Source organism: Cyprinodon tularosa, unplaced genomic scaffold (assembly GCF_016077235.1).
Source record: "Cyprinodon tularosa strain WSP-4 unplaced genomic scaffold, ASM1607723v1 ctg257, whole genome shotgun sequence".
Taxonomy (NCBI): Eukaryota; Metazoa; Chordata; class Actinopteri; order Cyprinodontiformes; family Cyprinodontidae; genus Cyprinodon; species Cyprinodon tularosa.
Window position 1 is genome coordinate 757651 of NW_024038953.1, and position 26568 is coordinate 784218.

Sequence of the window (26568 nt, forward strand, 5' to 3'; positions counted from 1 at the left end):
GATTTATTGTTGGGTGACATGCCAACATTAACAGAAGATTTTATAGCTATGAAGGGAAATAAGCCTAGGCCTAACTGTGAGAGATCTGTGATATGAAAATAGTTGTGAATAAGAGGTGTCTTTATCATCTGATAAATTTAGAGATGTTTTTCATGGGGGAATGGGGACATGTTTCGAAGTGAAGGCGTGGGATGCAGACAGACTGAATGCTGGGACTAAATATAAAAGGTGTCACTGTAAGGGTTTAGACATTTTGAAACCAGGTTAGTTTAAATTGTAATAGTGGTATATTTGTCAGTTTTTCAGATGGATTTTACCAGGTAAATGCCACGCTTTGGATGTAAACAGTTTTTGAATCATTAATCTTGCAATAAATTCATTAGTATTAAGCAAATATGTACATATTCTAGATTTTGTTGTTGGGGAAAAAACAAGACAAAAGAACAAGCTGATGAAATGAGAGGACGTTAAATGTATTATCCTTTCTGGTTCACACTTCAGAAATTTGATGCCGAGCTATTTAAGATTGCCATGCCGTGCCTCTGCGCTATAGCGGGCGCCATCCCTCCTGATTACGTGGACGCCACTTACTCCTCTCACACTGAGAAAAAGGCCTCGGTGGACGCGGAAGGCAACTTTGATCCCAAACCAGTCGAGACCACCAAGTAAGAAGTGACAGGAGGAACGATTTTTTTGAAAGATTTCACACTATCTTAATCTAGATTTCAAGCATTGCAAAGGATGTAGTATAGAATATGTTATTATGAGATGATCCTGATATTTCTCAGCAAGTGTTAGAAAACTGAAATATTTAAACTGTTCCAACAGTGTAGAATATGAATAAAAAGCTGTAAATTCTCCCACAGCACCATCATACCTGAGAGGCTAGATGCTTTCATCAACAAGTATGCAGAACACACTCATGATAAGTGGGCTTTTGAAAAGGTTGGTGAAATAAAATGTGAAATCTCATCAATTTATAGCTTTTATTTTATTTATTTAAAAATCATGTCTTTAAAGTTTGCCTGAAGGCTCAAAATGTTTGTTTCAGATTCAGAACAACTGGACCTATGGAGAAGTGTTGGACGAGAATGCTAAAACTCACCCGATGCTAAGGCCGTACAAGACGTTCTCAGAAAAGGTAAGTACTCTTCTGCTTCCTGTTTATCAGGAATGACTTTTAAAAATATGGATTTTTAGTGTATTTTGAACTTGTCTTATCTTTTGACCTCAGGACAAGGAGATCTATCGTTGGCCAATTAAAGAGTCTGTCAAAGCAATGCTGGCATGGGAATGGACCTTGGAAAAAGCCAGGGATGGTGAGGGAGAGGTGGAGAAGAAGGCCTCCACTCGCAAAATCTCCCAGACTGCTCAGGTACATCACAGAGACAAAAATCTGGTCACCCACACTTTAACATATGTTTATTGTACAAAATTAAACTGTATATATATATGTATGTATATGTATATATATATATATATATATATATATATATATATATATATATATATATATATATTTATATATATATATATATATATATATATATATATATATATATATATATATATATATATATATATATATATATATTTATATTTATTAATATATATATATATATATATATATGCATATATACATGTATATATATATATATATATATATATATACATGTATATATATATATATATATATATATATATATATATATATATATATATATATATATATATACAGTTTAATTGTGTACAATACACGTATGTTAAAGTGCGGGTGACCAGTAAACGTAAACTGAGCATAACAGAAAAGCTGTAATTTTAATTCCTGATTCATGTTTGTTTTTCTTTTGCTTTATTGCTTCTTCAGGCCACTTATGATCCCAGTCATGGCTACAACCCTCAGCCAATAGACATCTCAGGGATGGCTTTGTCCAGAGAACTCCAGGTTTGCACAGGTTAAAGTTATCACCACCTGCCTTCATGTTGTGCTTTCAGATCTTAGTGAAATGCTTCTTGTTTTTCTTTTCCAAACAGTCTATGGCTGAGCAGCTGGCTGAGAACTACCACAACACCTGGGGCAGGAAGAAGAAGATGGAGCTCCAGGCTAAAGGCAGGAGTTATTTGGATTTGAAATGATGATGTTTTAGAGAGACAGCGGTGGCTTAGAATGTTTCCTATCAGGTGGCGGTACACATCCTTTGCTTGTGCCTTACGACACCCTGACAGCCAAGGAGAAGGCCCGGGACAGAGAGAAAGCCCAGGACCTGCTTAAGTTCCTCCAGCTCAATGGATACGCTGTGACCAGGCAAGCCAGAAATCTTACCATTTCTGTCCTTTGTCAGGTCTGTCCATAATTCACTGACTTTTCTTCTCTGTTCTCAGGGGTTTAAAGGACATGGAGCAGGACATTTCTTCTATAGAGAAACGATTTGCTTACGGATTCCTCCAAAAGCTTCTCAAATGGATGGACATCGCTCAGGAGTTCATTGCTCATCTCGGTAAACAGATGTTAGAAAAGGCTTCCTGTCGATGATCAGCTTTCACCCATTTCTTTGCATTTTCATTTCATTTCACTTGTTTTCTTTTTGAATAACAGAGGCTGTAGTTAGCAGTGGTCGTGTGGAGAAGTCTCCACATGAACAGGAGATTAAATTCTTTGCTAAGGTGAGCAAAAGAAATTTTGCCTTGAATATTTAACCCCCATATTAATGCTTTGGATTGTAGCTAGTTTTACAGTCGGCTTAAAGAAATTAAGTTCTTATTGATCTGGATATAAGGTAGATTGTTTTGTGGTATATATTGGTAAAATAGGAACTAATAGGATAAGAAGGGCTGACCAGACATTTCAGAAATGTATTGCTGTTGCAGCATCAAGTTATGTAATAATAATATTAATTATAAAAGGCGTCTGACCCCATTTTAAAATCAGATTTGTTAAAAAGAGTCAGACATCCTGCCTTTGGATAGCACACCCTAAAAACAGATTGATCTTTACAACCCAAAAAAAAAGGTTGAATTATATCCATCTGGTTGGTAGTTACGTATGTAGGCGAAGGTAGCTTTAGTCAGCAAAACAATGTTGTTAGGATGGATTTATTGTGTTTCCAAAACCTGGATAGACTACTTACTTTTTCTGGTCAATGTTTGCAGTGAATTAAAAGTTGAGAGACATTATACCTTTACATATTATTTTTATTTATCTGTTGTCATTGCAAGCTTTGCAATAATTACTGTTTGTTTTTCCAAAAACAGCCCTTTCGATCGATAGTGTTGATCCAGCCTAAAAGCATCTCTTATTTTAGTTTCTGTACAGTTCAGTTTACCTATCTCACATTTTGATACAGTAAGGTAAAAATATCTTGAAATCAATCCCTTTGCAGTAAGCTAGACATTCTTGGATAAACTAGAAAGATTAGGTTCGAGCACAGGACTGAGTGGGACTCCACATTTAATCTGTTTCAATAATATAGCTGATCATTAAACTCAACAAATATATTCCATGTGTTGGGGTTTTCAAAAGTTACACATATTGATCCATATTATCAAGCCTTTATTTAAATAAAAAAATCTTTCTGTGCCTTAATTTCTTTTACAGCTTTTTAAACTTAATTCATTTATTCTGTAAACGGATCATTTTTACCCCGTGTTCAACAATGATTTTTCCTTTGTGGTCAGACCATTTTAAGAAATCTTTGAGTACAATGGCAGATCTGGTATTATCAAAACAATGCATGCTTAATTAACATCCGTTCACTTTATAATGCTGAGACAGCATCATCAGTGAAGTAGCGTACCCCAGTGAAGGCCTTTGAAACAAGACTACTACTGCTAGACTACTTCTAGCTTTTCTCCAAATAGGCTCTTTTTGGCCATCATCTGTACTTGATGCAAAAACCACTGCCATACTCAGTGCTCGTTGTTTCTAGCAGGTTATTTCTTGTGCTGAATATTTAATTCTCCCTTGCTTTTTCTAGATTCTCCTGCCACTCGTCAATCAATATTTCAAGAACCACTGTCTTTACTTCCTCTCTACTCCTGCCAAGGTTCTGGGCAGTGGAGGCCATTCCTCCAACAAAGAGAAAGAGATGATTGCCAGGTGTGCCTTTATGTCTCTGTTTGATGGGAGCAGAGCTGTTTATTGTCTGCTCTTCCCTGTAGGTAGTGACCATGTCTGTCCTCTCCTTCTGCCATGTCCCTCCATATCTTATGTGTTGTAGAATATCTGTTATTTCCTAACCTCTCTTATAGTTTTTGTGTACCTGAAACATTTTACTTGCCCTCTCCTCCCTCCCTTACCATCCTCCCTCCCTTTCCCTGCTTTTCCTCTTTTCTTCTCCAACCTCAGTATCTTCTGTAAGTTGGCTGCCTTGGTGAGGCACAGAGTATCTCTTTTTGGTAAGGAATTTGCATGGTGGTGTCATCCCCTGTTTAGTTTCTCTTTATTTATCCTCTTTCTGTTTCACTCTAGTCTATCCTCCCATGCTGTCATTTCCTCCAACCTCACGGACTCTTCTGTCTAATGCTTCTCTCTCTTCAGCTCAGCTGCTGCTTGGCCTCTATGTTTTCTGCAGTCTTGTTAAAATGTGCCTTTTTTTTTAGCTTTCAAGCCATTTGTCAGAAAAAGAGTTTAAAAATTCAGGTTTCTCCAACTGATATTGCTCTGCAGCCCTGTGATGTGTTGCCAGCCTTGCTTGTAGAGCCAATAGATGCTGTATTCTCATTCTCTTCCGCCTCACCACCATGCGTCTCTAAAAGTCATTTTTAATTAAGTCAGTGATCTAAACAATATACTTTTTGTGGTATTTTACATTTTTTATATCTGACTGGACTTCTGGAATTTGTTAAAAGTCTTTATTGATAATTCTCCAGACTTTCTGGACATGTGTCATCTTTTTTTCCAACCTGCATCTGCCATTTTTTCTAGCTTATTTTGAAGAGCACCTATATTTTATAATGAACCTAGAATTTTTTTTACTAAGCATATAAAACATTTAACAACATGAATAATGGGACAGATGCATATTTTAAAGAGCTTTTAAAGAATATAATGATTTTTTGATGGAAGTGTACATTTTTTCATGGTTTTCTAACCCGCTGTGATTTGCAAAATAATTCTGTGTTGTTTTTCAAAAAACTCTTAAACAATATTTTTGTATTACTAATCAGAAATTTGGCATATCTATCTGTTTGATCTTTTGTGTGGGATGCAGTCGTACAGAACGAGAGCAATGACAGACCATTGTCTGTGTGCTGTTTACAGGAACGGATGCTCCTGCAGTGGTAAACTGTCTGCACATCCTCTCACGGTCCCTGGACGCCAGGTAATTCACCATCCTAGCACACCGTCATCATGTCATCATGACAGACAAGAGGCACAACACCTGAAAGTATCGCTCTGTTTTGACACTTCCTTAATCAGTTTTTTCTTTTCAGGACTGTTATGAAGTCAGGCCCTGAAATTGTGAAAGCTATTCTACGCCAGTTCTTTGAGAGCGCCGCAGATGACATTGAAAAGATGGTGGAAAATCTAAAACTGGGCAAAGTGTCTAGTAAAACCCAGGTCAGACACATGTTTACTCATAAAACACAACATTTCAGTGATGTGTTTAGAATCGAGCAAATCTACGAATCCAGAATAGCTATAATTTCTAATGGACACATTTCTACTCTAAATAAACCCTGTAAGAAAACAACATTTTAACAGTAAATGAAAAGTGGGGAAATCCTACATAACCCAAAATTATTACTTAAAGATTGAATTGTGCTTTGACTAATATTTAGTTATAGAAAATCGTTTCTGTAAACTTCTTCCCATCTGCCCTGCATTAGGGTTCACAGCTGCTAGGACTGGTAAACATGTATTCTTGTCTAAGACGGAATTGGATTAATTCATTCTGCTTGTTTTCCTCAAAAACAACATTTGAGATTTCATTCAGGTTTTTCATGAATTTAAAACCTGAGGATTGAGCAGCCATTTAAGGCTTCATAAAATGTCTCAGAGATTAGACTGATGGGTTCAATGGACTGAAACACAAGGCACCCATCCGTAACTTCACATAGAATAAAACCCGTAGTGGGATGAGATTAAAATGTTTAGTCTAGTTAAATGACAGGTTTTGTAATTAATCACAATTAATTGGATTTTAATCAAAACCATACATCAGCAAAACACCTTTTCAGTTCAAAAACACTTTTTGCTCCTAAATCATTGAATTTATAAAAATATTAGTGTTTTTATGCATTATTTTATGGTTATTCAACCATCAGATTGGTTGAAAGATATATTTACTTAACTTTTGCTTTTAGAAACCATTGATATTTCATCCAATTTCTTTTAAAAGTACTTCTTCAGTAGTTCGAACATTCATTTACATGTTAAAATCTTGACGATTAATGAATCAAAATTATCGCATTAAAATCCTAACCCTAAATGAAACCTTTCGTTACGTGAAAACCTATTTTCAAGAATAAGTACTATTCTCTTTAAAAAAAAATTAACCAAAAGCAGCTCTGCAAATTTCAATTTCTTCTCAGACCAATTACTTTATTTAAAAAATAATAACTTTTTACTAAGAGAATATGTTGGATGACATCACTAATTACAAAACATAGTGCTTTAATTTTTCACAGAAAACAAAAAACACAGATGCCAAAAAAAATCCAGCTAAAATAAAATAACTGCAATTAAAAGCAGAACTAAAACAATATTAAAAAATATTAAGACAAATACATAAACTTTAGAATATTTATACAACATATATATGTAGAAATAAGTGTATTATAAAGAGATGCTAAAGGTTTGTTAATTTTATAAAACAATAGTTTGATCTTTAGCAAACTCTACAAGCAAATTATTCTGACACAAACTTCTGGTATTTAAAGCAGTTACTAAGTCAGCCTTTTATCACATGAAGAACATCTCCAGGATTAAATGAATATTTAATTCAGTTCAGTTTGTTTATATAATGCCAAATCAAAACACATATCATCTCAAGAAAATTTACAATTAGCTTTACAATTGGACTAATGTTCAAACAGGATCTAGAGAAACTCACTCATGCATTTATCTTTTGTAGAATTAACTATTGCAACAGTGTCTTCACAGGTCTCCCTAAAAAGTCCATCAGACAGCTGATCCAAAATGCTGCTGCCCGTGTTCTAACTAGAACTAACAAAGTAGGACACATCAGCCCGGTTCTGAAGTCCTTCCGCTGGCTCCCTGTAGCTCAGAGAATAGACTTTAAAATTCTTCTGTTGTTCTATAAATTACTGAATGGATCAGCACCTCAACACAGAACAGATTTGTTGTCAGTGTATCAACCTCCCAGACCACTAGGGTCTTCAAGTTCCAGTTGACTCTGTCCACCCAGAACAAGAACCAAACATGGAGAAGCAACATTTAGTTCCTTGGCTCCACTGATCTGGAACAAACTTACTGTGAAAGTGCTGAAAGCCTGAGCTCTTTAAATCCAAAGTTACAAACCCATTTGTTTAGAGCTGACTTTGACAATAAAAGTTAAACTGGTAATGAAAGTTTAGGTTAGTGGTTAGTAGTTTTATTTGCTTTGCTACCTGCTGTTATCGTGTTTTTTAATCTTTACTTGGTTTTACTCTGCTTTTATTTTCTTTTTTGTTGTTTAATTCATGTAAAGCACTTTTAATTGTCTCTATAGTACTGAATTGTGCTATACAGATAAACTTATCTTGTTTCATTACTTTAAGTGCTTGTGCTAAAACAAGTCTAAAACTTAATATAAAAGCGATTATTCCTCAGAATGGAAATGTTTGCATTTTATTTTGGATTACATTGTAAAGTTTCAATAATTTCATTTAATTTGCCTACATGTTTATTCAGGTTAAAGGTGTGTCACAGAACATCAACTACACCACAAACGCCTTACTGCCCGTCCTCACTTCACTGTTTGACCACATTGCCCAACACCAGTTTGGAGATGATGTCATTTGTGAGTTGAAGTTAAAATGTTTTTTGCTGGTCTATTGTTTTAAAAATACCTTACTCCGAACCAACACAATCCCTCTTTTAATTCACTTCATAGTGGATGATCTGCAAATATCCTGCTATCGTTTGATGTGCAGCATATACTCTTTGGGGACTGTTAAGACTCCACATGTAGAGAAGTAAGTATCCTGTTGGACTTAAGCAAGTAAAAAGAGATGGCTATTGTAAAAAAAAAAAAAGAATTTCATGAACATGGCTTGATGCATTTAAAAACAGCTAATGTTAGCATTGTCAGACTTTTTTTTTTTTTTATTTTATATTGCTTCTTAAAGTTGACCTAAAAACTGATGGATTTATTCTCAAAAACCTGAGACCTGATCACTTCTTTCCAGAGAAGTTGAAAACTTTCTTTCTTAGTTTTAAGGATGTTCTAAATTGCGCCACATTCATGATCTCAACAAGGGCTCAGAGCTTTTAGCAGCTGCCAGAATGTTTTTGCCAGTATTTCCTAACTGCAGTAAACTGCTTACATCGCTATTTGATAGCTCAAATAAGCATTTTCATTTTCAATGATAGATTTCATTTATGGTATAACTCATATGGAGACTGCGGCCAGTTCCTGACAAGAAGCTGGTATATTTGAATGGTGCTAACCTTTGTGTTTTTCTTATCTTAGTATTTTAAAGATTGATATCAGTTATTTTGCTTTCATTTAAGGAAAAAAAATAGTTTGATAAATATCCCTTTTTTTCCTTTTTTGTCTAGTCAGCAACTGGTAATTAGCAAAGGCTACCATTAGCTGCTACAGATGGAGGATTTATAACAAGATAGATTTTGACTACATTTGTGGATCTCCAAAAATTTGACATCCCCTTGTTCTGCAGGCAGCGACCAGCTCTGGGAGAGTGTTTAGCACATTTAGCAGCAGCTATGCCAGTCGCCTTCCTGGAACCAGCACTGAATGAATTCAACAGCTTCTCTGTTTACACAACCAAGACTCCAAGAGAAAGAACCAGTTAGTTGTTCTCTTTTGTTTTCTATGCATTTAAATCATATATGTTTCCTTTAAAAGCCACCACATGCTTTCACTTTGTTCCTCATTAGTTTTGGGACTACCCAATCAAGTGGAAGAGCTGTGCACAGACATCCCAGAGCTGGACGTTCTGATGAAAGAAATCCATGACCTGTCAGAATCAGGAGCTCGCTACACAGAGATGCCCCATGTAATTGAAATCACCCTGCCCATGCTTTGTAATTACCTTCCACGTTGGTGGGAGAGGGGCCCAGAAAACTTCCCAGAGCAGGAGGGCCAGCTCTGCACCGCGGTTACCTCCGAGCACCTCAACCAGCTGTTAGGTAGCATCATGAAGATTGTGGTTAACAACCTGGGCATTGATGAGGCCTCCTGGATGAAAAGATTAGCAGGTCAGTGAGCTTTGAAATAGGATTATAATAGACCAATTAAATCCATGAAATTAATCTTTAAACCATTTTATTGATAAGAATAGGTTTAATCTTTAGATGATAAAATAAGTTAGTTTCTATTATTGAAAGTACTTGTTTGCTAATCTTTTCGGTCAGTCAAGTGGCTTTTGATACTACAGTATTTGATTATGTTTCATCAGTTTTTGCACAGCCCATCGTCAGCAGAGCTAAACCAGAGATGCTTAAATCCCACTTCATTCCCACCATGGAAAAACTGAAGAAGCGTGCAGGAAAAGTGGTGGCAGAGGAGGAGCATCTACGCATGGAGGGCAAAGCAGAAGTAGACAGTGAGAACGGCACCATCCGAGATGAGTTCGCTGTGCTATGCCGAGATATGTATGCCCTTTACCCTTTGCTCATCCGCTACGTGGACAATAACAGGTTAGCACCTCAATAAACACAGAGAGTTATGCTGGGTCTCTTACAATTTGGTCAGACTTGTTTTTGTTTCTACCATCCATGATCAGTTTTTGTTGTGTTTGTCCAAAGGGCAAGGTGGCTAACCTGTCCAGACCCAGATGCAGAAGAACTTTTCCGGATGGTGGGAGAAGTCTTCATCTTTTGGTCCAAATCACATGTATGGGTTCACCATCTTTTATTTTTTTCCGTCGTAATAATTTTTATTATCAGCTACAGACCTGTCAAGACTCACAACAGAAGGACCCAGTATTAAGGCAAGACAGACAGTGGTATTACTCAAAAGGCGTTTTATAAAATAAAACTGTGAATCTGCAGTAGCGGCTGCTAGGGTGTCCATCACAGGAAACTCTACAGAAAGGAAACACTGGTTAGTGACCATGTGAATCTAACAGAGGAGGATTATGAACCTGAGTCACTAACCCAGTTTACAAGTTTAGTCCATGCCCAGAGAACAAGGTATGATCCAGGTGGTCGGTCCATGAGCCCGGAGCCAAGTCAGGCAAACAGGTCAGACGGGAACAGGAAGGCTCAGTGGTTGAGAGGTGGAAAAGGTTCAGGTAATCAGAAACCCTAAGGTACACTAATAACGCTCTCACCACTGGCCTGAGAGAAATCATCAGGCCCTGATGACTGGATGCAAGCAGCTTAAATAGAGGCAGGAAAAGGTGGTTCAGATGAGCAGTAATGAGAAACCGGGCAGAATTAGACAGGTGAATAAAATGAATGATTAAGCTATACATCAGTGCCAAGAACGTGACCTTTTTTACCAGTCAACAGTTTACAATATGAGAACAACCCATGTTGCGCTGCTAAAGGACGTTTGGGTCTCTTTCATAGTTTTTAATGATATATATATAATATGAATGTCTGCTCTCATGTGGTTTGACTTTTCTTAACCTTGAAAAATCAAAATAAATTGGACATTGTCAAGAAATTTTCTTCACACAATTCAGATTCATTTAAATTCATTAGCAAACACATTGACAACTGTAGGTGTGTAAGATTTAGATAGAACAGAATAGACTAGAATAGAATTCATATTGTCATTACACTGTCACAAATACAAAATACAGGATATAAACATATATTTACATGTGTACAGAGACTATGTATGTATTGACTATAAATTATGTATATATATATATATATATATATATATATATATATATACACTCACCGACCACTTTATAAGGTACACCTGTCCAACTGCTAGTTAACACTTAATTTCTAAGCAGCCAATCACATGGCGGCAACTCAGTGCATTTAGGCATGTAGACATGGTCAAGACAATCTCCTGCAGTTCAAACCGAGCATCAGTATGGGGAAGAAAGGTGATTTGAGTGACTTTGAACGTGGCATGATTGTTGGTGCCAGAAGGGCTGGTCTGAGTATTTCAGAAACTGCCGATCTACTGGGATTTTCAGGCACAACCATTTCTACGGTTTACAGAGAATGGTCCGAAAAAGAAAAAACATCAGGTGAGCGGCAGTTCTGTGGGCGGAAATGCCTTGTTGATGCCAGAGGTCAGAGGAGAATGGCCAGACTGGTTCGAGCTGATAGAAGGGCAACAGTGACTCAAATAACCACCCGTTACAACCAAGGTGGGCAGAAGAGCATCTCTGAACGCACAGTACGTCGAACTTTGAGGCAGATGGGCTACAGCAGCAGAAGACCACACCGGGTGCCACTCCTTTCAGCTAAGAACAGGAAACTGAGGCTACAATTTGCACAAGCTCATCGAAATTGGACAATAGAAGATTGGAAAAACGTTGCCTGGTCTGATGAGTCTCGATTTCTGCTGCAACATTCGGATGGTAGGGTCAGAATTTGGCGTCTACAACATGAAAGCATGGATCCATCCTGCCTTGTATCAACGATTCAGGCTGGTGGTGGTGGTGTCATGGTGTGGGGAATATTTTCTTGGCACTCTTTGGGCCCCTATGTACCAATTGAGCATCGTTGCAACGCCACAGCCTACCTGAGTATTGTTGCTGACCATGTCCATCCCTTTATGACCACAATGTACCCAACTTCTGATGGCTACTTTCAACAGGATAATGCGCCATGTCATAAAGCTGGAATCATCTCAGACTGGTTTCTTGAACATGACAATGAGTTCACTGTACTCAAATGGCCTCCACAGTCACCAGATCTCAATCCAATAGAGCATCTTTGGGATGTGGTGGAACGGGAGATTCGCATCATGGATGTGCAGCTGACAAATCTGCGGTAACTGTGTGATGCCATCATGTCAATATGGACCAAACTCCCTGAGGAATGCTTCTAGCACCTTGTTGAATCTATGCCACGAAGAATTGAAGCAGTTCTGAAGGCAAAAGGGGGTCCAACCCGTTACTAGCATGGGGTACCTAATAAAGTGGCCGCTGAGTGTATATGAACAGAATAAAGTATAAACTAATTGTAATATTATAATATTTGAACTACAATATCATAATTATGATAATAATTGTAATAATGATAATAATAATTGAACTTTATTGATCTCACATTGGCTTTTACATTATATGAATATAACCTTTGTTTGAAATGGTTTTCCCTGTGATTAGCTGAAATTTCTCTACCCAATCAACATTTACAAAAAATATGCAATCCAAATTCACCACCTTTATGCATTATAATAACCATTGGCTGTTACTTTAGTATTTTTGAGCCTTTAAAAAAATATAAATAGCAAAATTAACAAAAAACTTTTTTCCCCCCGCTTTGATGAAGTAGATCATTTAGAAGACAGGAATCTAAACATGGCTCTGTGTTTATCCTGTGTTCTAGAACTTTAAGAGGGAGGAGCAGAACTTTGTGGTGATGAATGAGATCAACAACATGTCATTCCTCACTGCCGACAGTAAGAGTAAAATGACCAAGGTAAAAAAATAAATAATTGTCTGTTCTTCATATGTTTCATCCACAACATACTGAGACATAACACATTAAGAAACTAAACTATTAATTAACGTATCACTAACGCAGCCACTCCAAGCAGGGAATGGTTTAAAAGCAATCCATTTATAGTTGTATACTTTTAAAATAGTCATTAACTGTTTTTTGTAAGTTATTCAAAACATCACTGCTTGTTATATTGTTAATTGTACATTCATAGTGTTATAAAAATGTTAACCTAATCTGACACATGCTTTTCCAGGATGATCTAAGTGGTAGAACAGTGTTGAGTGAGCGGTGATGCTAACTGTGTTTTCTCCATATATCCTGTGTCGGTGGTTGGACGCTGGGTCACTAGGCTGGAGATGGAGAGGTTAGATTGTGTTTTTGCACGAGCGCTGTGCTGATCGCATGGCACCCTGAGTTTGAGCTCTCTGTTGGACCCTAGTATTTACACAACTACATGCACATGAAGAGGATTGTAAACATGTTTATTTTGAGGACTCTGCACAACTTTGGGTAAAAGCAGAAGCTGATGTTATTCACCAAACTGTGAGTAAGTGAAATTTAAAAGGCTGTGATAAGGATTCAAGCAAGGATCACAGCAGCAAAACCAGCCAGAAATAGACTGCTATTATTTGCACATATTTTCACCAAATTCAAGATCCACTACTTTCCATTTTAATGACGTTGTTTATTCTTACTCTTCAATGTAAAGCTGATCAGGAAACAAAATTTGTGTTCAATTGTTTCCATGTTTATCATCATTCAATTTGAAATTTAGAATACAGTTTTAAATAAGAAACAATATTATTGAGGCCTGAAAGAAGAAAAAAAATAAAAATAATAATTAGCTACATTTATTCTGAAAAAATTAAATCACACACTATTTCCTGTTTGAATAAAAATGCAAAAACCAAACAAAAACAAACTAGAAAATTCTTTTGCAATACACAATAAGAGTGCAACTCAATCCAGGCTCAAATGAGGGTGGATGATATTTGCAGCTTGCAATCTCCTCCATTTTCAAAAAAATACTAAAAAACAAACACGGTCCCATATACATGTAGTGCCTGTGACCAAAGGGGTCACATTTATTCCCCTATATTAAAAAAAATCAGCCTACATTTTCTATTAGTATTATTTGCTGTTTTTTTTTATTACATTTTTTTCAGGTAGTTGTATTCCCTGCCATTATTTATTTGTTACCTATTCTAAAATCTCCCAAATTGCTAGTAGGATCAGGATTAATGATCCTTTCTACAGTAAAAAGGAGCATATCCAGGAGACTATATGATAAATAAAATTAGAACTGCAGGCACAATAATATCTGATCCATTCTCTGTGAGTTCATTATTAATCTTATTTCTTGTCATAAGTTGTTACAAAGTTCTATACAGTAGCTCAAATTTAGCTGTCTATGGGCGAGAGGCGGGGTACACCCTGGACAGGTCGCCGGTCCATCGCAGGGCAACAAACAGACAAACAAACATTCACCCACACACTCACACCTAAGGAGAATTTAGAGAAGCCATTTCAAGTGCATATTATCTGATTATCTTAATTTAAGAGCTAAATACTCATTCCATTGGCAAATCATCATGGATACCTGCTCAGATTAAGGGTTAATACACTTAATATAAGATTTTTTTCGTTATTTCTAGATTATTTAGCAGTGTATAGTCTTTTTTTTAAACTCAGCACAAAAAGGGTATTTTATCCCATACAACTAAATTTTGCCGGATACTTCACACCGTCTTATTTTCTACAAAAATATGTCTTAAGATTGAACCTTGTGGAACTCCACATTTAATCATCAGCTCTGATATTTCTCTCAACTACATTAGCAGTTTTTTCTTTGGCAAAAAACTCAACTTCTGGGACCAATGCCTCTTATCCCACAAACCTTTTCATGTAAAGTAAAAAAAATGCTCTTTAGTATCAATCACCATCTTTAAACTTATAAACAGCTCTGCTCTTCCACATATTCAAGTAATGCACATAAGCTGTTCACATTGAAATAATTATTCCTTAATAATGTGTCTGTTAGTTCCTCTCATTCAAACTTTGTCTTTGCACATCAGTCAAAACCTAAAGTTCAACCTTCTAAAAGAAGAAGATGACAGTCTGGTGTTTAAGATCACTCAGAATATAATGAAGCATTTTTATTTTTATTGGAAGTGCTATCTCCATGTTGTGTATCTGTGTGAATTGGGGCCCTGAGAGGCTTAATGAAACTCCTTTGCTGTAGATCGTAGTGGCCTGAGAGGTTTCATGGTGCGCGGTTCAGCAGCTGAGTTGTTTTGCTCTCCTGCAGCCGAGCGTCATCACCTGAGATGTTTATGTTTGATCAATAAACACCTTGCCTTTAGATCGTCCCTGTAGGATTGAGCTGTGGAGCTTTCTAAATTTCTGTCCCTGATGCTTTTATTTGTTTTTTCTACAGCATTGTGGTTAAGATTCCTGCGTCGGAGGACTCTTCTCTTTTCAGTTTTTATATTAACTTTGTGCTGACTACCTGCTTGTACTGATACAGATTAGCTTTTCTTTAGATGTGTTCTGATCATTCTGCAGCATCTCTCTGTAGGCGTGTCTGTAAGGGGAAAACAAAGCTATCTCAGCCAGCCTTACATTAACTAACTGGACTGATCACTTCCTCTCATGTTTATTGACCCCATTAAAACTGTTAAATAATTCATCATCTAATCATTTTATTACAGATTTTTATACTGTTGCTGAACGAAGCCTCTTATTAAAGTCAGAACGTTTTTGTTTAAAGAACATAAAGTTCTGCTTAGCATTCTGCCTGGAGTCAGAAAGGGAGACCAGACAGTTGTCTGGGAGCAGTGGGCCATAGGAAAATGGGCCGTAGCTCAATTAGCAAGAATCCTACTCCGTGTTCAGCAGATGTGGACCAGAAAAGCTGATGTTAACAGAAAAAAACTTTCTTTCACGTTTTCACTTGACTAATAATTCTTTACACTTATTGATTCACTCTGTTTGCATGTTGTTTCTAAGTCTTTTTATTTTTATCATTCCCTCACTTTGTCCTGTTTTATGTTAACAATTTGGATCTAGCTTATTTATTTTTCCGAAATTTATTTTCTAAAAATGGTTCTGTCTGATTTCTTTTGAACTAATTTTAATCTGCTGCTCTTTTCAGTCTGGAGGCTCAGAGCAGGAACGTAGCAAGAAGAAGAGACGAGGAGATCGCTACTCTGTGCAGACCTCCCTGATTGTCGCCGCGTTGAAGAAGATGCTCCCCATCGGACTCAACATGTGCTCTCCTGCAGACCAGGAGCTCATAAATCTGGCTAAGATCAGATACTCGCTGGTACTGGGCCCACAGACATGATAACTTATGTTACCTACCTTTTTAAAACCTAACAGTGGAGATCTGGGTTTTTAAGTAATTTTGCTTTGTAGAGTAAATGTGTGCTGTCCAACCATAGAGGTTCCAAAGGACGTGGGGTCAGTGTGCTGTTATTCAGTGATGAAATGTTAAAATGTTCTCCAATATTCTGTATTGTAGAAAGACACAGATGAAGAAGTGAGGGAATTCTTGCAAAACAACCTGCATCTGCAAGGCAAGGTGAGCAGACTTTTTCATTGTTAAGGTGACATTCAAAAACAGTTAGTTTCCCAGAAATTTTTTTTTCTTTATGTATATTCTGTCACTTTGTGATTTCATGAGTTTGTAAACAACTCACATTCACATAAATTATAGATATACAGTATATAGACAATTCATCCCAGTTATACAGATAAAGTAAAAGTTAATTGCATACATTATAATTTGATCATGGTTCCTAAAAACATGCTGTCAAATCTATGTTTTTATTATCATTATTATGCTGAATGGTAAAAGTTTTCTGGATAATTGCTTCTCAAACTATGAGTCAGTTGATGGTGTCAAACTGGCTCTGATTCAGTTGCAGGTTTCTTCCTGTTAAAGGGGAACTTTCCTCTCTACTGTCATCCCATGCATGCTCAGTGTGAGGGATTGCTTCATAGTCAACCACGCAATCCAAGTGAATTCTGCGATTCAGGGACTGGATACAGTCAGCTGGGTTTCCTTAGATTGAAAACGTTTAACCAATCTGATGGGATGATTTGATTAAACTGTAAATTGCCTTAAAATGACGTGTTTTGAACTGGGACATTATATAAACTAATAAACTTAAACAACAACTAGTTCTTGAATGTAAATTTTGCATTTTTTTTTTCAATAAAATTAAATAAGAAAAGTTCTGCTTTTTTGTGAAAACAAAAATATAAGTCTGATATATAAGTATGTGTTTTTATATTACTTTTTTGCCAGCAGAGACACTGAATTAAAACCAACGATTTTCATTGACGTCTGTATCCTACAAATGGAGAGAGCGATCATTATGATGTTGTTCTACAAATGTAGAGGATTTCCCATGTAGTTAATTCTATATTCCTTATAGACATTCAAGGTCGAACTGATAACTGCATAACCCGGCTAACACATATAGTCTTTATACCTTAATTCTACCTTATTTTACTCGTCAGAATTTGTTTTGGATAAGTACTTTCTTATCCAGATTTTTTTCTTACTCACTTTTCAGGGCTTTGGTAGAAAGCAGAACTTCAGTCATAAAACAAAAACAAATAAAACAGCATTTTCTCTGATCCATGTTGAATGAGAATTACAAATGCAAACAATCCTAATGACGCTTTTAAATGTTATTCAAAAGTACACTTAGGTTCAAACCTGCCATGAACAGGAAACTGCTAGAACAGCCTTAACATAGTTCTGTCATAGTGGGCTTTAAGGATCTGACCCACATGCAGAGACACACTCAGGAGCCAAGGGAAAAAGTTAACAGGTTTATTACGGTTAGCAAAAACACAGAATGAGAGATATACAGCAGGGTAACACTGTTGGACCTCAGTGGACTGGTGAACCGGAAACTCTGAAGGGGAGATCACAATAATCAGTTCAGGGACCGTAGGAAAAACGACTGAGGCTTGTAATTTGCAGGAGGGGCACTCACGTTTAGGGGGTTCTTAGTTTCTCTTTGGATCCAGTTTGTGGGGTTTTATCCAGAGGTGAAAAAACTGGTTGAGTCACACCGGGTTTTCCTGAAGTGGACTTGAACGGAGCATGTGGAGGTTTCCTCTTGCTCAGTGTGACTAAGTTTATCCTTCCAGGGGGGTAGAAGGGCCGGGCTTATCCAGCGAATCAGGAAGGCTTCCTGCCGGAGAACAAAAGACAAAGCAAGCTTAGACTCAGAGAGACAAGACTAAGGTTAGACTCTGCTAATCTCAGTTTGGCTAGAGTACCCAATACTGGCAAACACTCTGGCGTCGAGGTGGTGACAGTCCGCTGCTCAAATACTCCTCTGGTGATGACCCAACGACCCACAGGTGTGAGAGGAGGTCCAAATGGGGAAGGGGCACCATCTGGTGGTGGAAAAAGAAAACACAAAAACAACCCACGCAAACTGGAATCCTAACAAGTTATCTGGTTCCAGAAAAAAAGTCTCTAATTCAAAATCCAGACTTTCACCATTGACCTTGAGATTAGCATCTGCCCACTTGAAGAAGTTCAGTGTCTTCTGTACAAAAGGTAAATGGCCAGAAGAATGAGCTGTATGGCCACAATAATAAAGTGTGTTTAGACTGTTCAACTAAGCAGTGTTTTATCCTCTTACCCACTTGTTGAACTTTGTGAATGAAATTAAACTTCAGATCAGACTTCTTCTAAACCTCAACAAAACTTAGGCTGCTAACCATAGCTTAAAAAAGCAGTGCCCATCCCGCTTTTCCTTTTCCAAAACCATCCCTGGTTTTGGAAAAGGAAAAGCAGGCTGACATGACTCTTCTGCAATGGTCCAAAAACATACACAACGTCAACCCTCTTAAAAATATGTACACTGTGGCTAAAAGCTGAGGCAGCATCTGAAATGCAAACAAGACAGAAGCAATCATTAGTCTAAATGAAATTTCTGGACTAGCATCTATTGCTTGTCATCATGTTTGCATTCAGGTGGAGGATCCAGCTATGCGTTGGCAGATGGCTCTTTACAAGGAGATGTCTGGAAAGGCTGAAGATGCAGAAGATCCTGAGAAGGTGGTGAAAAGGGTACAGGAGGTCTCAGCTGTCCTTTACCACATCGAGGTGGTGAGTGTTGCTGCAGTCTGAAGTAAACTAAAGGTGTAGAACCTTTGTGGAGAAAGATCATGCAGGAAATGTGATAAACAGAAAGTTTATGCCTTTATGCTTTAGACTGAGCATCCTTTTAAGTCCAAGAAAATGGTATGGCACAAGCTGCTCTCTAAGCAGCGCCGCAGGGCAGTGGTGGCTTGTTTCAGGATGACTCCTCTCTACAACATCCCAACGTAATGAATTCTGTCATTCCAATTAGAAATAATGAATATTAACATTTTATTCCATCTCTGCAGAGATTAACAACCCTCTGCTCTCACAGGCACAGAGCCATCAACATGTTCTTGAATGCCTACAAGCGCAACTGGTTAGAAACTGAAGGCTACTCATTTGAAGACAAGATGATTGATGACCTGTCAGTAAGTAACATCTCTTAGCGACTACATGTTCATTTTCACCTACAGCCAATTATTTAAGGTATTATTTTACAATCCTCTGCAAAGAAAACTGCTTTTATATATTAGGTTTTTAAAACAATATGATATTAGATAAGTTTTTTTTTTTAAAGATTTGTAGATTAATGAATAGTTATCTCTAAAATAAATTAAAGAAGGATAAATAACCTTGGGCATATTTATCCAAAAGAAATAGTCGTGAAATGAATGTTAAGAAAAGGCTGCATGTGTTTAGCAAAACAAAAACAAACCAAATCCAAGTCCAGCTCTTATTTGGATGCATATGAAGATATCTCATGCACAGTAATATTTCCATCAACTAGAAAGCCCTGGAGGAAGAGGAGGAGGAAGAGGAAGAAACGGAGACTAAGCCTGATCCCCTTCACCAGCTGATTCTGCACTTCAGTCGAACAGCTCTCACAGAAAAAACGTAAGAGCGGACTGCAGCTTTTGCCTATAAATGGGATCAGTTCTTATTTTTGTTAATTGTTATCTCATTGCAGGAAGCTTGAAGTTGACCATCTTTACATGTCTTATGCTGATATTATGGCAAAGGTATGTTTCCAGATCATATCATGAAATCTTCCCTGTTTTTTTTGAGAAAACAACAAGAATTGGTCTGATTTTTTTTCTGTTCTTCCTTCAGAGCTGCCACATTGGTGAGGAGGACGAAGGGGGAGAACAGGAGGGGGAGGAGCCAGCCTTTGAGGTGCGGCAGACAGAGATGGTATGGGGGGACCAGGGGAGGGGAGACAGGGGAGTCAGCGGAGAAGCAGCTCCCCACCCACCGAGTGGCCACACCGTGACATCACACTGAGCACACCCCCCCCACCCAACTCTTTACCACAGCATATCGCCCTTTTTCTCCTTCGTTCACTCACACCACTCGTCTACTTCCTGCAGTGGTGGACTGACCTGTGCATGCCTTTGCTGGACCACCAGCAGGATCGATGTTGTGGATTCAAAATGTTCCTGGATTGCATGACTTGAGTGCAGAGAGATGGTGCAGCTAAAGACAACCACAGACAAGCCCACAGCGAAACAAAGCTCTAAGTCTTTGCTATTAGTTTGACTTTAAAAATCACAGTTTCTAAGTCAGGTCAGCATACGTTGAGATGACCACATCAAAGGGCATGTTGTCATTCTTAAAACTCTTCCATGTTGTTCACAATGAAAAGCGTAACTCAGGCATCAGTATATTATACAAAGGCCACCAAAGATACAAAAGTGGTGATTTCAAAGCCTCCAGGTCTGATTTAACATTATAATAGCAAAACAAACCTTAAAAAAAAAAAAGCTGTCATATGTGGACACACTGTATATCCCATGCACCCTTTTACCTCTTTTGGCACATTCCTCTTCTTTGACTATTTGAGCTGATGTAACGAGTAAATTTCTCCACCGTGAGATCAATAAAGTCAATCAATCAATCAATCAATCAATCAATCAATCAATCAATCAATCAATCAATCAATCAATCAATCAATCAATCAATCAATCAATCAATCAAAAGTACGAAAGGCAGTCTAGATTAATACTGATAAAATTAGAGCTTTTTTCCTTCCTGTAGTGAATGATAGCGAGTGTTTTGTTTTTCTGAGAAAACAATCTTTGACCTTCAGTTTCTACAAGGGTTGTCAACAAAATTGCTTCAAAAATGCTTATTACCTTTTAGCAAGCTGGAAAAGCCAATTTGGATCTTTTTAAATAATTCTCAATTTCAACATTTATAGGTTGAACTATGATGATATTTTCCCTTTTATCATACAGTGTTTTGTGTCTGATATTAGATTTGGAAACTGTGATCTTATACTGATTAATGCTTTTCCAGAAGGGCAGCATTATATACCTTTGAACTGAAAAAAAAAACTACACGTAATAACAGTTTGTGTTGCAGGGCGTGTGCCTAAAAAGGTTGTTTTTTTTTCTGCAAATATTAACAATGATTTAATGATGCCCTTCTTCTACCCTTTATCCTTAAAGTTTTGTGATGGCTCAGAAATTATCAGAAATTGGCTCTTCATCGAAACATCATCACCCTGGACTAAAATCACATCGTATTTAAAATCCTCTTGAGTGTACAGTAAATAGCATCTAAGGAAACTTGGCTAGCTCTTATGAAATGAATCATAATACCCCCCCTTAATGTTGTTGTTATATAGACACTTGAACATAGAGATCAGTATGTGCTGGACTTCCCACCAGAAAAGGGCTGGCAGCCATAAAGAATGACACCCACACCTCCTCCAAATTGCACATATACTTTAAGTTGGTCGCTGATAGATCAAAAGATGCTGCAAGACTTTTAGAGGCAGCAGTTCAAAGGCAAGATGTGTTTGCAAACCAGTCAAAGAGAAGCAATGCATTTGATGACAGTACATTATAAAAAAGAAAAAATCTAGACACATGCCTCTCTTTCTGAACCTGATACACACTCTGACGTGTAATGCTGTCCTTCATAACTTACCTGAATAGCTTAAAATATATCAGGAAAAAAATGAACAAGTCACTTTTTTAAATGACTGAAATGTGTTTGAGTTGACTTTTTGCATTTGTGGGAAGTCACGACCTAACTTTAACCATCCTTTCCCGACTAACACCTCTTATTTTTTTTTTTTGTGTTTGTTTGGCTGTTTTAACCCCATATTTTCCTAAAAGCTCCACTTTGAGTTCTAACAGCTGGAAAAAACTAACACATACTTGTTTTTAGTGTAAACTGGACTGTGCTAACAAGCCTCCCTCTCTGTGCACACCAAGGACTACAGTAAAAGCCTGCACAGTCCGAGCCCAGACACGCTCATGCAGGCTTACACGTCTCCACTGACTTGGACACATCCACACATGCATACTTCCACTTTCATCTTTTCTCTTCAGCCGCTCACAATAAAAGACAAATAAGGAAACAGAAGCTCTGTAACCAGAATAAAGTCCACACACTGGTTTCATTCATGTCAGACTTCAGAGGGAGGGGGTGGGATGGTGGAGGGAGGGAGGGAGGGGTAGAGGTAGTTCTGTGTGCTTTGGGAGGGGTTTTTATGCATGGTATGCAGTGGGTGAGGCTGGTTAACCTCTTTTGTCAACAGGATGGTTCTTGGACCAGTGAAGAATAGTACACCTTAGTACACAACTCTGTGGTAATACTTTGCTGGGTTCTATGTCTTTTTAACATTTTTAAATTAGATTTAAAATGTTAAATATCATATTATAAGGCAACACATCCTAAAGCATTCTATAAGTAATCTAAAGTTTCTCATAATTTGCCATGGATGTTCATATAGGCTTATAATGTGTTTTCATATTGCAGTTAAAGAACATTTAGATAGTGAAAAAAAGCCCTAAACTGTTCTGTTGGAAGCAGAGGTTGCATGGTGTGTTTGTTAGGCAGTTATCTTTGCTTTTCAGAAAGACTGTGTGATGTGTGTGTTATGCTCTTGGACAAAGTGTTTGCTGCCATTGAGTGTTTGCACCACTGGTGGATGTAATGTGTTGGAATAACTGCCTCCATCACTAATACACATCGTGAGAGAGGAGAAGTGTGTGTCCTTATACATGCAGATAAAACTCAGATCTATCTAAGCTAGTTCAAAGTAAGGTTAAATGATAGGAGGCAAGTTTTCAGCTTCTTTATGAAAATATGTTTATAAATATTATCTGTTATTTCAGTTTAAATGGTTCCTTTATCCTGTAAAACTTTAATAAAAGTTTAATAAGAAAAAAAACACCCATGAGATTCTGAAATAAAACTATGTAATAAAGGAATCTCATAATACATCCTTCCATAATTTGTTTCTCTTGACAATGAAATAATAAAAAAATGCTGAAAGCTAAAATCTTACATTAAATGATGTGACTAATTCCCTTCAACATTTGCAACAATAATTTCCCTCCTCCAGGATTGTAAAAATGTTAGATCCAAAGATTACTATTACAATATTAACACAACAGCTCTGTTTGAAGCTCTGAATAATACTAAAACATGATCTAAAATGACTGGTTGATCTTGCATTCCTGATGTTGGTTAAAATCTAAGCTACACATATCAAGTGTAAATAAGTTCACATATTAGATCACATTATACATACCCATAGGTTTATAGAATGGGAAGCTGCAAATGGAACCTGGAACCTTCCAGATGTCAGAAGTCCAAAGATTGTATTTTTCTATAGCAATTTATATAAATAGCTATTTTATATGACATCTATTTTATCTTGAAATTGCAAAAGACAAATAAATAAACTGCTTTATAGGGACAATATTCACATAAGTAAAGAGTAAGTGATTTATTAAAAATTATTACTAAAAAAGATCCATCAACGCATACTTTTAGATATAGTTTCAGCTGGAAGGACTCCTGTTCAAAAAGAGTCATAAAACAGATCATAGGATGAGGATGTGTGAGTGTGTGTGAATGTGGGGGGCAGTGCAATTCGTCTTGGCGGGGTTACATCGCTTTTCTCGCTGTCTCTGCTTCACAGGATAAAGAGATGGAGAAACAGAGGCTTCTGTACCAGCAGTCCCGTCTGCACAACCGTGGAGCTGCAGAGATGGTGCTGCAAATGATCAGCGCCTGTAAAGGTAGCTCACACACAGCCGGCGGATCATTTACAAAAATTTTTGACTGAATCAAATTTTTAGCTACCGATTCTTCAGAAAACATGGTTGCCTCTGCTCATTACCCACCTCAGCATGCTGTGAACACTTCACCATTGTATGCAGTCTACCACTTCAGGGCTGTTATTTTTAATAATTTCTGCTTTACTTTTCATGTCACAAGAAGGCGACTTTAAAATTTAGTACCAAGCACGTTTCAGAATTAGACATCTTAAGTAGCTGGCATCCTATTACGGTATCAACTAATATTTACTAGTACATTAAGAGTGACCCATTCTTTCAGAAACCTTTATAGGAGGATGCGTCTTTATACATCTGTGTCCAATGAAGGGATTGAAATGGCTAATTTAAATGTCTTTTGGGAGTTTTGCTGCTATAGTGGAAATCCTCCAAAGGTTCTAATTAGATTAGAGAAATACATTTCTAACGTTTGTAGATTTTTTTTTTTTTTTTACAAATGTTGCTCTCTAAGCATTAGTCCAAATCAGCAGCTGTTTAGTAGTTTTTAATCATAATAACCAAGAATAGTAATATTTTCTCAGATTAACTCAATGTCTTTGTGCTCATTCCAGGTGAACCTGGTGTCATGGTTTCTTCTACGCTCAAACTGGGAATCTCCATCCTCAATGGAGGCAACAGTGATGTTCAGCAGGTAAATGCAGCTTTGAAATTTAATCCAAAAAATAAAGATTTTATATATTTTGTGCTTGAACTTCAAATAAAGTTCTTTTAGAGCTCTGATTTTTGTTTTCTCATGCAGGTTCTTATACAGCTATATAGTATAAAGCTCAGTTTCTTAAGTTAAGAGTGTAAAATCTGACAGAATGAAAGCAAAGAGACTATACAAGACAAGATGTTAAATACACTACCAAGGCATATATATCTTCTGGCTTTGGACTGTAGAATTTCTCTTGGTTTTCTATGAAAAATGTAAGTCTCAAGTACTTTTTGGTTGGGTCCAGCTCATTGGGCCTGCAAAAAGAGAAAGACCTCAGCATTTATTGCCAAAGCAAAACTTTTTTTCTCTAAAAAAGTGGTAAGTTGCACTGCACTGCATGCATCTACCAAAAAACCCATTTCAAAACCGGATCTAAGGCCTAGTTCTGTTACCTTGCATATAGATTAAAGAACACACAGTGCAGAGTCTCCTGGATAGTGTTTAACACAGGTTGGTGATTTAGTAGACTGATCCAGGAAGGGGTGAGGTGGTCAGAGACCCACATTTCACTGTCAGCATTGGCTTGAGGAAAACTTTACTCACTTCCGTCTTCAGATTTCTTAAAACACAGATATAAAATGATCGGTAATATACCAACAGCTTTTGAATTAAACAGTTTAGATAAACTTCCCGTCTTATCTTTTATTAAATCTACCTGTTTAGTTAGACTTACAGTCATTTATATTATGTTGGTGCGTTTGTACATCAGAGTATCATCAAAAACTTAATTATTTCCATAATTGAACTCAAGAAGTACAATGACTACAATAACTGATTAATTCATTCACAGTGATGCATTTCTTCCTTGCATAAATGTTTCCTTCTCTGTGTGACGATGTGCAGAAAATGCTGGACTATCTGAAGGACAAAAAGGATGTTGGCTTCTTCCTCAGCATTCAGGCTCTGATGCAGACCTGCAGGTCTGTATGCATATTGTGGCTGATGAGTTCAAGGCTTTAAAAACGTCCACCTAGTAATTTGTTTTAATAAGGGCAGGTTTGAGTGAAAGTCTTTTCTTTGTCACTGACCTGATTGTTGAATTTGTCATTGACAGCGTTTTGGACTTGAATGCATTTGAGAGACAGAACAAAGCGGAGGGACTTGGGATGGTTTCAGAGGAGGGCACGAGTGAGTATCCCCTGCAGCTTCTTTAATGTAGCACAGAAATTCATAACAGACAGAGAAACTGTCTCTGTTATCATTTCACTGTCATATATTGGGTTGCATTCGGATCAAAGGGGAATTTGTGTGTGTCTGAGTGTGCATGTTTGTGGATGACTGGTTCCAGAAATGAATTGATGGAGCTCTAGAGCGGCCGCCAGATTTAATAAGTCAGAAGGTTTAAATGTTTATATATGAAGCCTTTTTTTGATCCACTGACTGCCCGGAAGTTTCTGGACTCACTTCGTCTCTTTTTGTTTTTCTCTTTTCTTCATTTTGTTCATTTTGAAACACTTACCTGTCATGCCCGTGTCCTTTCTACACACCAATTTGCTGCGCTCAGATAAGAAGCTAGAAAGCGGTAAATCAAAGTTTGCTATTGTTTATTTTTCCTTCTTTCTTCTTCTTCTGTCCTCCCTGTCCTCACTCTGGCTCCTAATCACCTGACCAGTCTAATTGCTGTGGAATTAATATGCATTTCATTTCACATTCAAGGACTTCATGGGATTAATCCTTGCAGTCACATTGATACCTCTGCAGCAGTGGTATCTCCATCAGTGATTGCAAAGTTTAAATCTCACACCCTTGAGTGTTTCATCTCAGATCTACTGTAACTCCAGTAATCTCAGCCTGGGGAGGGAAAGACAGTAACTCCAGTCTTCCTCTCCTGTTTTGAAACTGAAATGAATTGCAGTAGCAGTAGGAATCAATCCAAACATCAGCC

The 26568-nt window shown here is 37.3% G+C and overlaps 1 protein-coding gene across 1 annotated transcript in view; it reads left to right on the top strand.

Moving 5' to 3' along the window:
• ryr1b (ryanodine receptor 1b (skeletal)) overlaps nt 1-26568 on the top strand; it is a 99487-nt gene that overhangs the window by 59507 nt on the left and 13412 nt on the right. The window contains exons 52-85 of the mRNA XM_038288481.1: nt 502-665; nt 867-945; nt 1052-1141; nt 1235-1375; nt 1868-1945; nt 2035-2110; nt 2182-2305; nt 2383-2498; nt 2597-2664; nt 3975-4096; nt 4346-4395; nt 5261-5321; nt 5434-5560; nt 7856-7964; nt 8058-8139; nt 8845-8975; nt 9065-9385; nt 9586-9826; nt 9935-10022; nt 12656-12748; nt 13122-13136; nt 15927-16097; nt 16296-16355; nt 18780-18914; nt 19020-19132; nt 19222-19318; nt 19678-19784; nt 19858-19909; nt 20001-20081; nt 23830-23929; nt 24538-24617; nt 25527-25603; nt 25738-25811; nt 26188-26205. Coding sequence (XP_038144409.1) covers nt 502-665; nt 867-945; nt 1052-1141; nt 1235-1375; nt 1868-1945; nt 2035-2110; nt 2182-2305; nt 2383-2498; nt 2597-2664; nt 3975-4096; nt 4346-4395; nt 5261-5321; nt 5434-5560; nt 7856-7964; nt 8058-8139; nt 8845-8975; nt 9065-9385; nt 9586-9826; nt 9935-10022; nt 12656-12748; nt 13122-13136; nt 15927-16097; nt 16296-16355; nt 18780-18914; nt 19020-19132; nt 19222-19318; nt 19678-19784; nt 19858-19909; nt 20001-20081; nt 23830-23929; nt 24538-24617; nt 25527-25603; nt 25738-25811; nt 26188-26205 — 3541 coding nt within the window. The remainder of the gene's footprint in view (nt 1-501; nt 666-866; nt 946-1051; nt 1142-1234; nt 1376-1867; nt 1946-2034; nt 2111-2181; nt 2306-2382; nt 2499-2596; nt 2665-3974; nt 4097-4345; nt 4396-5260; nt 5322-5433; nt 5561-7855; nt 7965-8057; nt 8140-8844; nt 8976-9064; nt 9386-9585; nt 9827-9934; nt 10023-12655; nt 12749-13121; nt 13137-15926; nt 16098-16295; nt 16356-18779; nt 18915-19019; nt 19133-19221; nt 19319-19677; nt 19785-19857; nt 19910-20000; nt 20082-23829; nt 23930-24537; nt 24618-25526; nt 25604-25737; nt 25812-26187; nt 26206-26568) is intronic.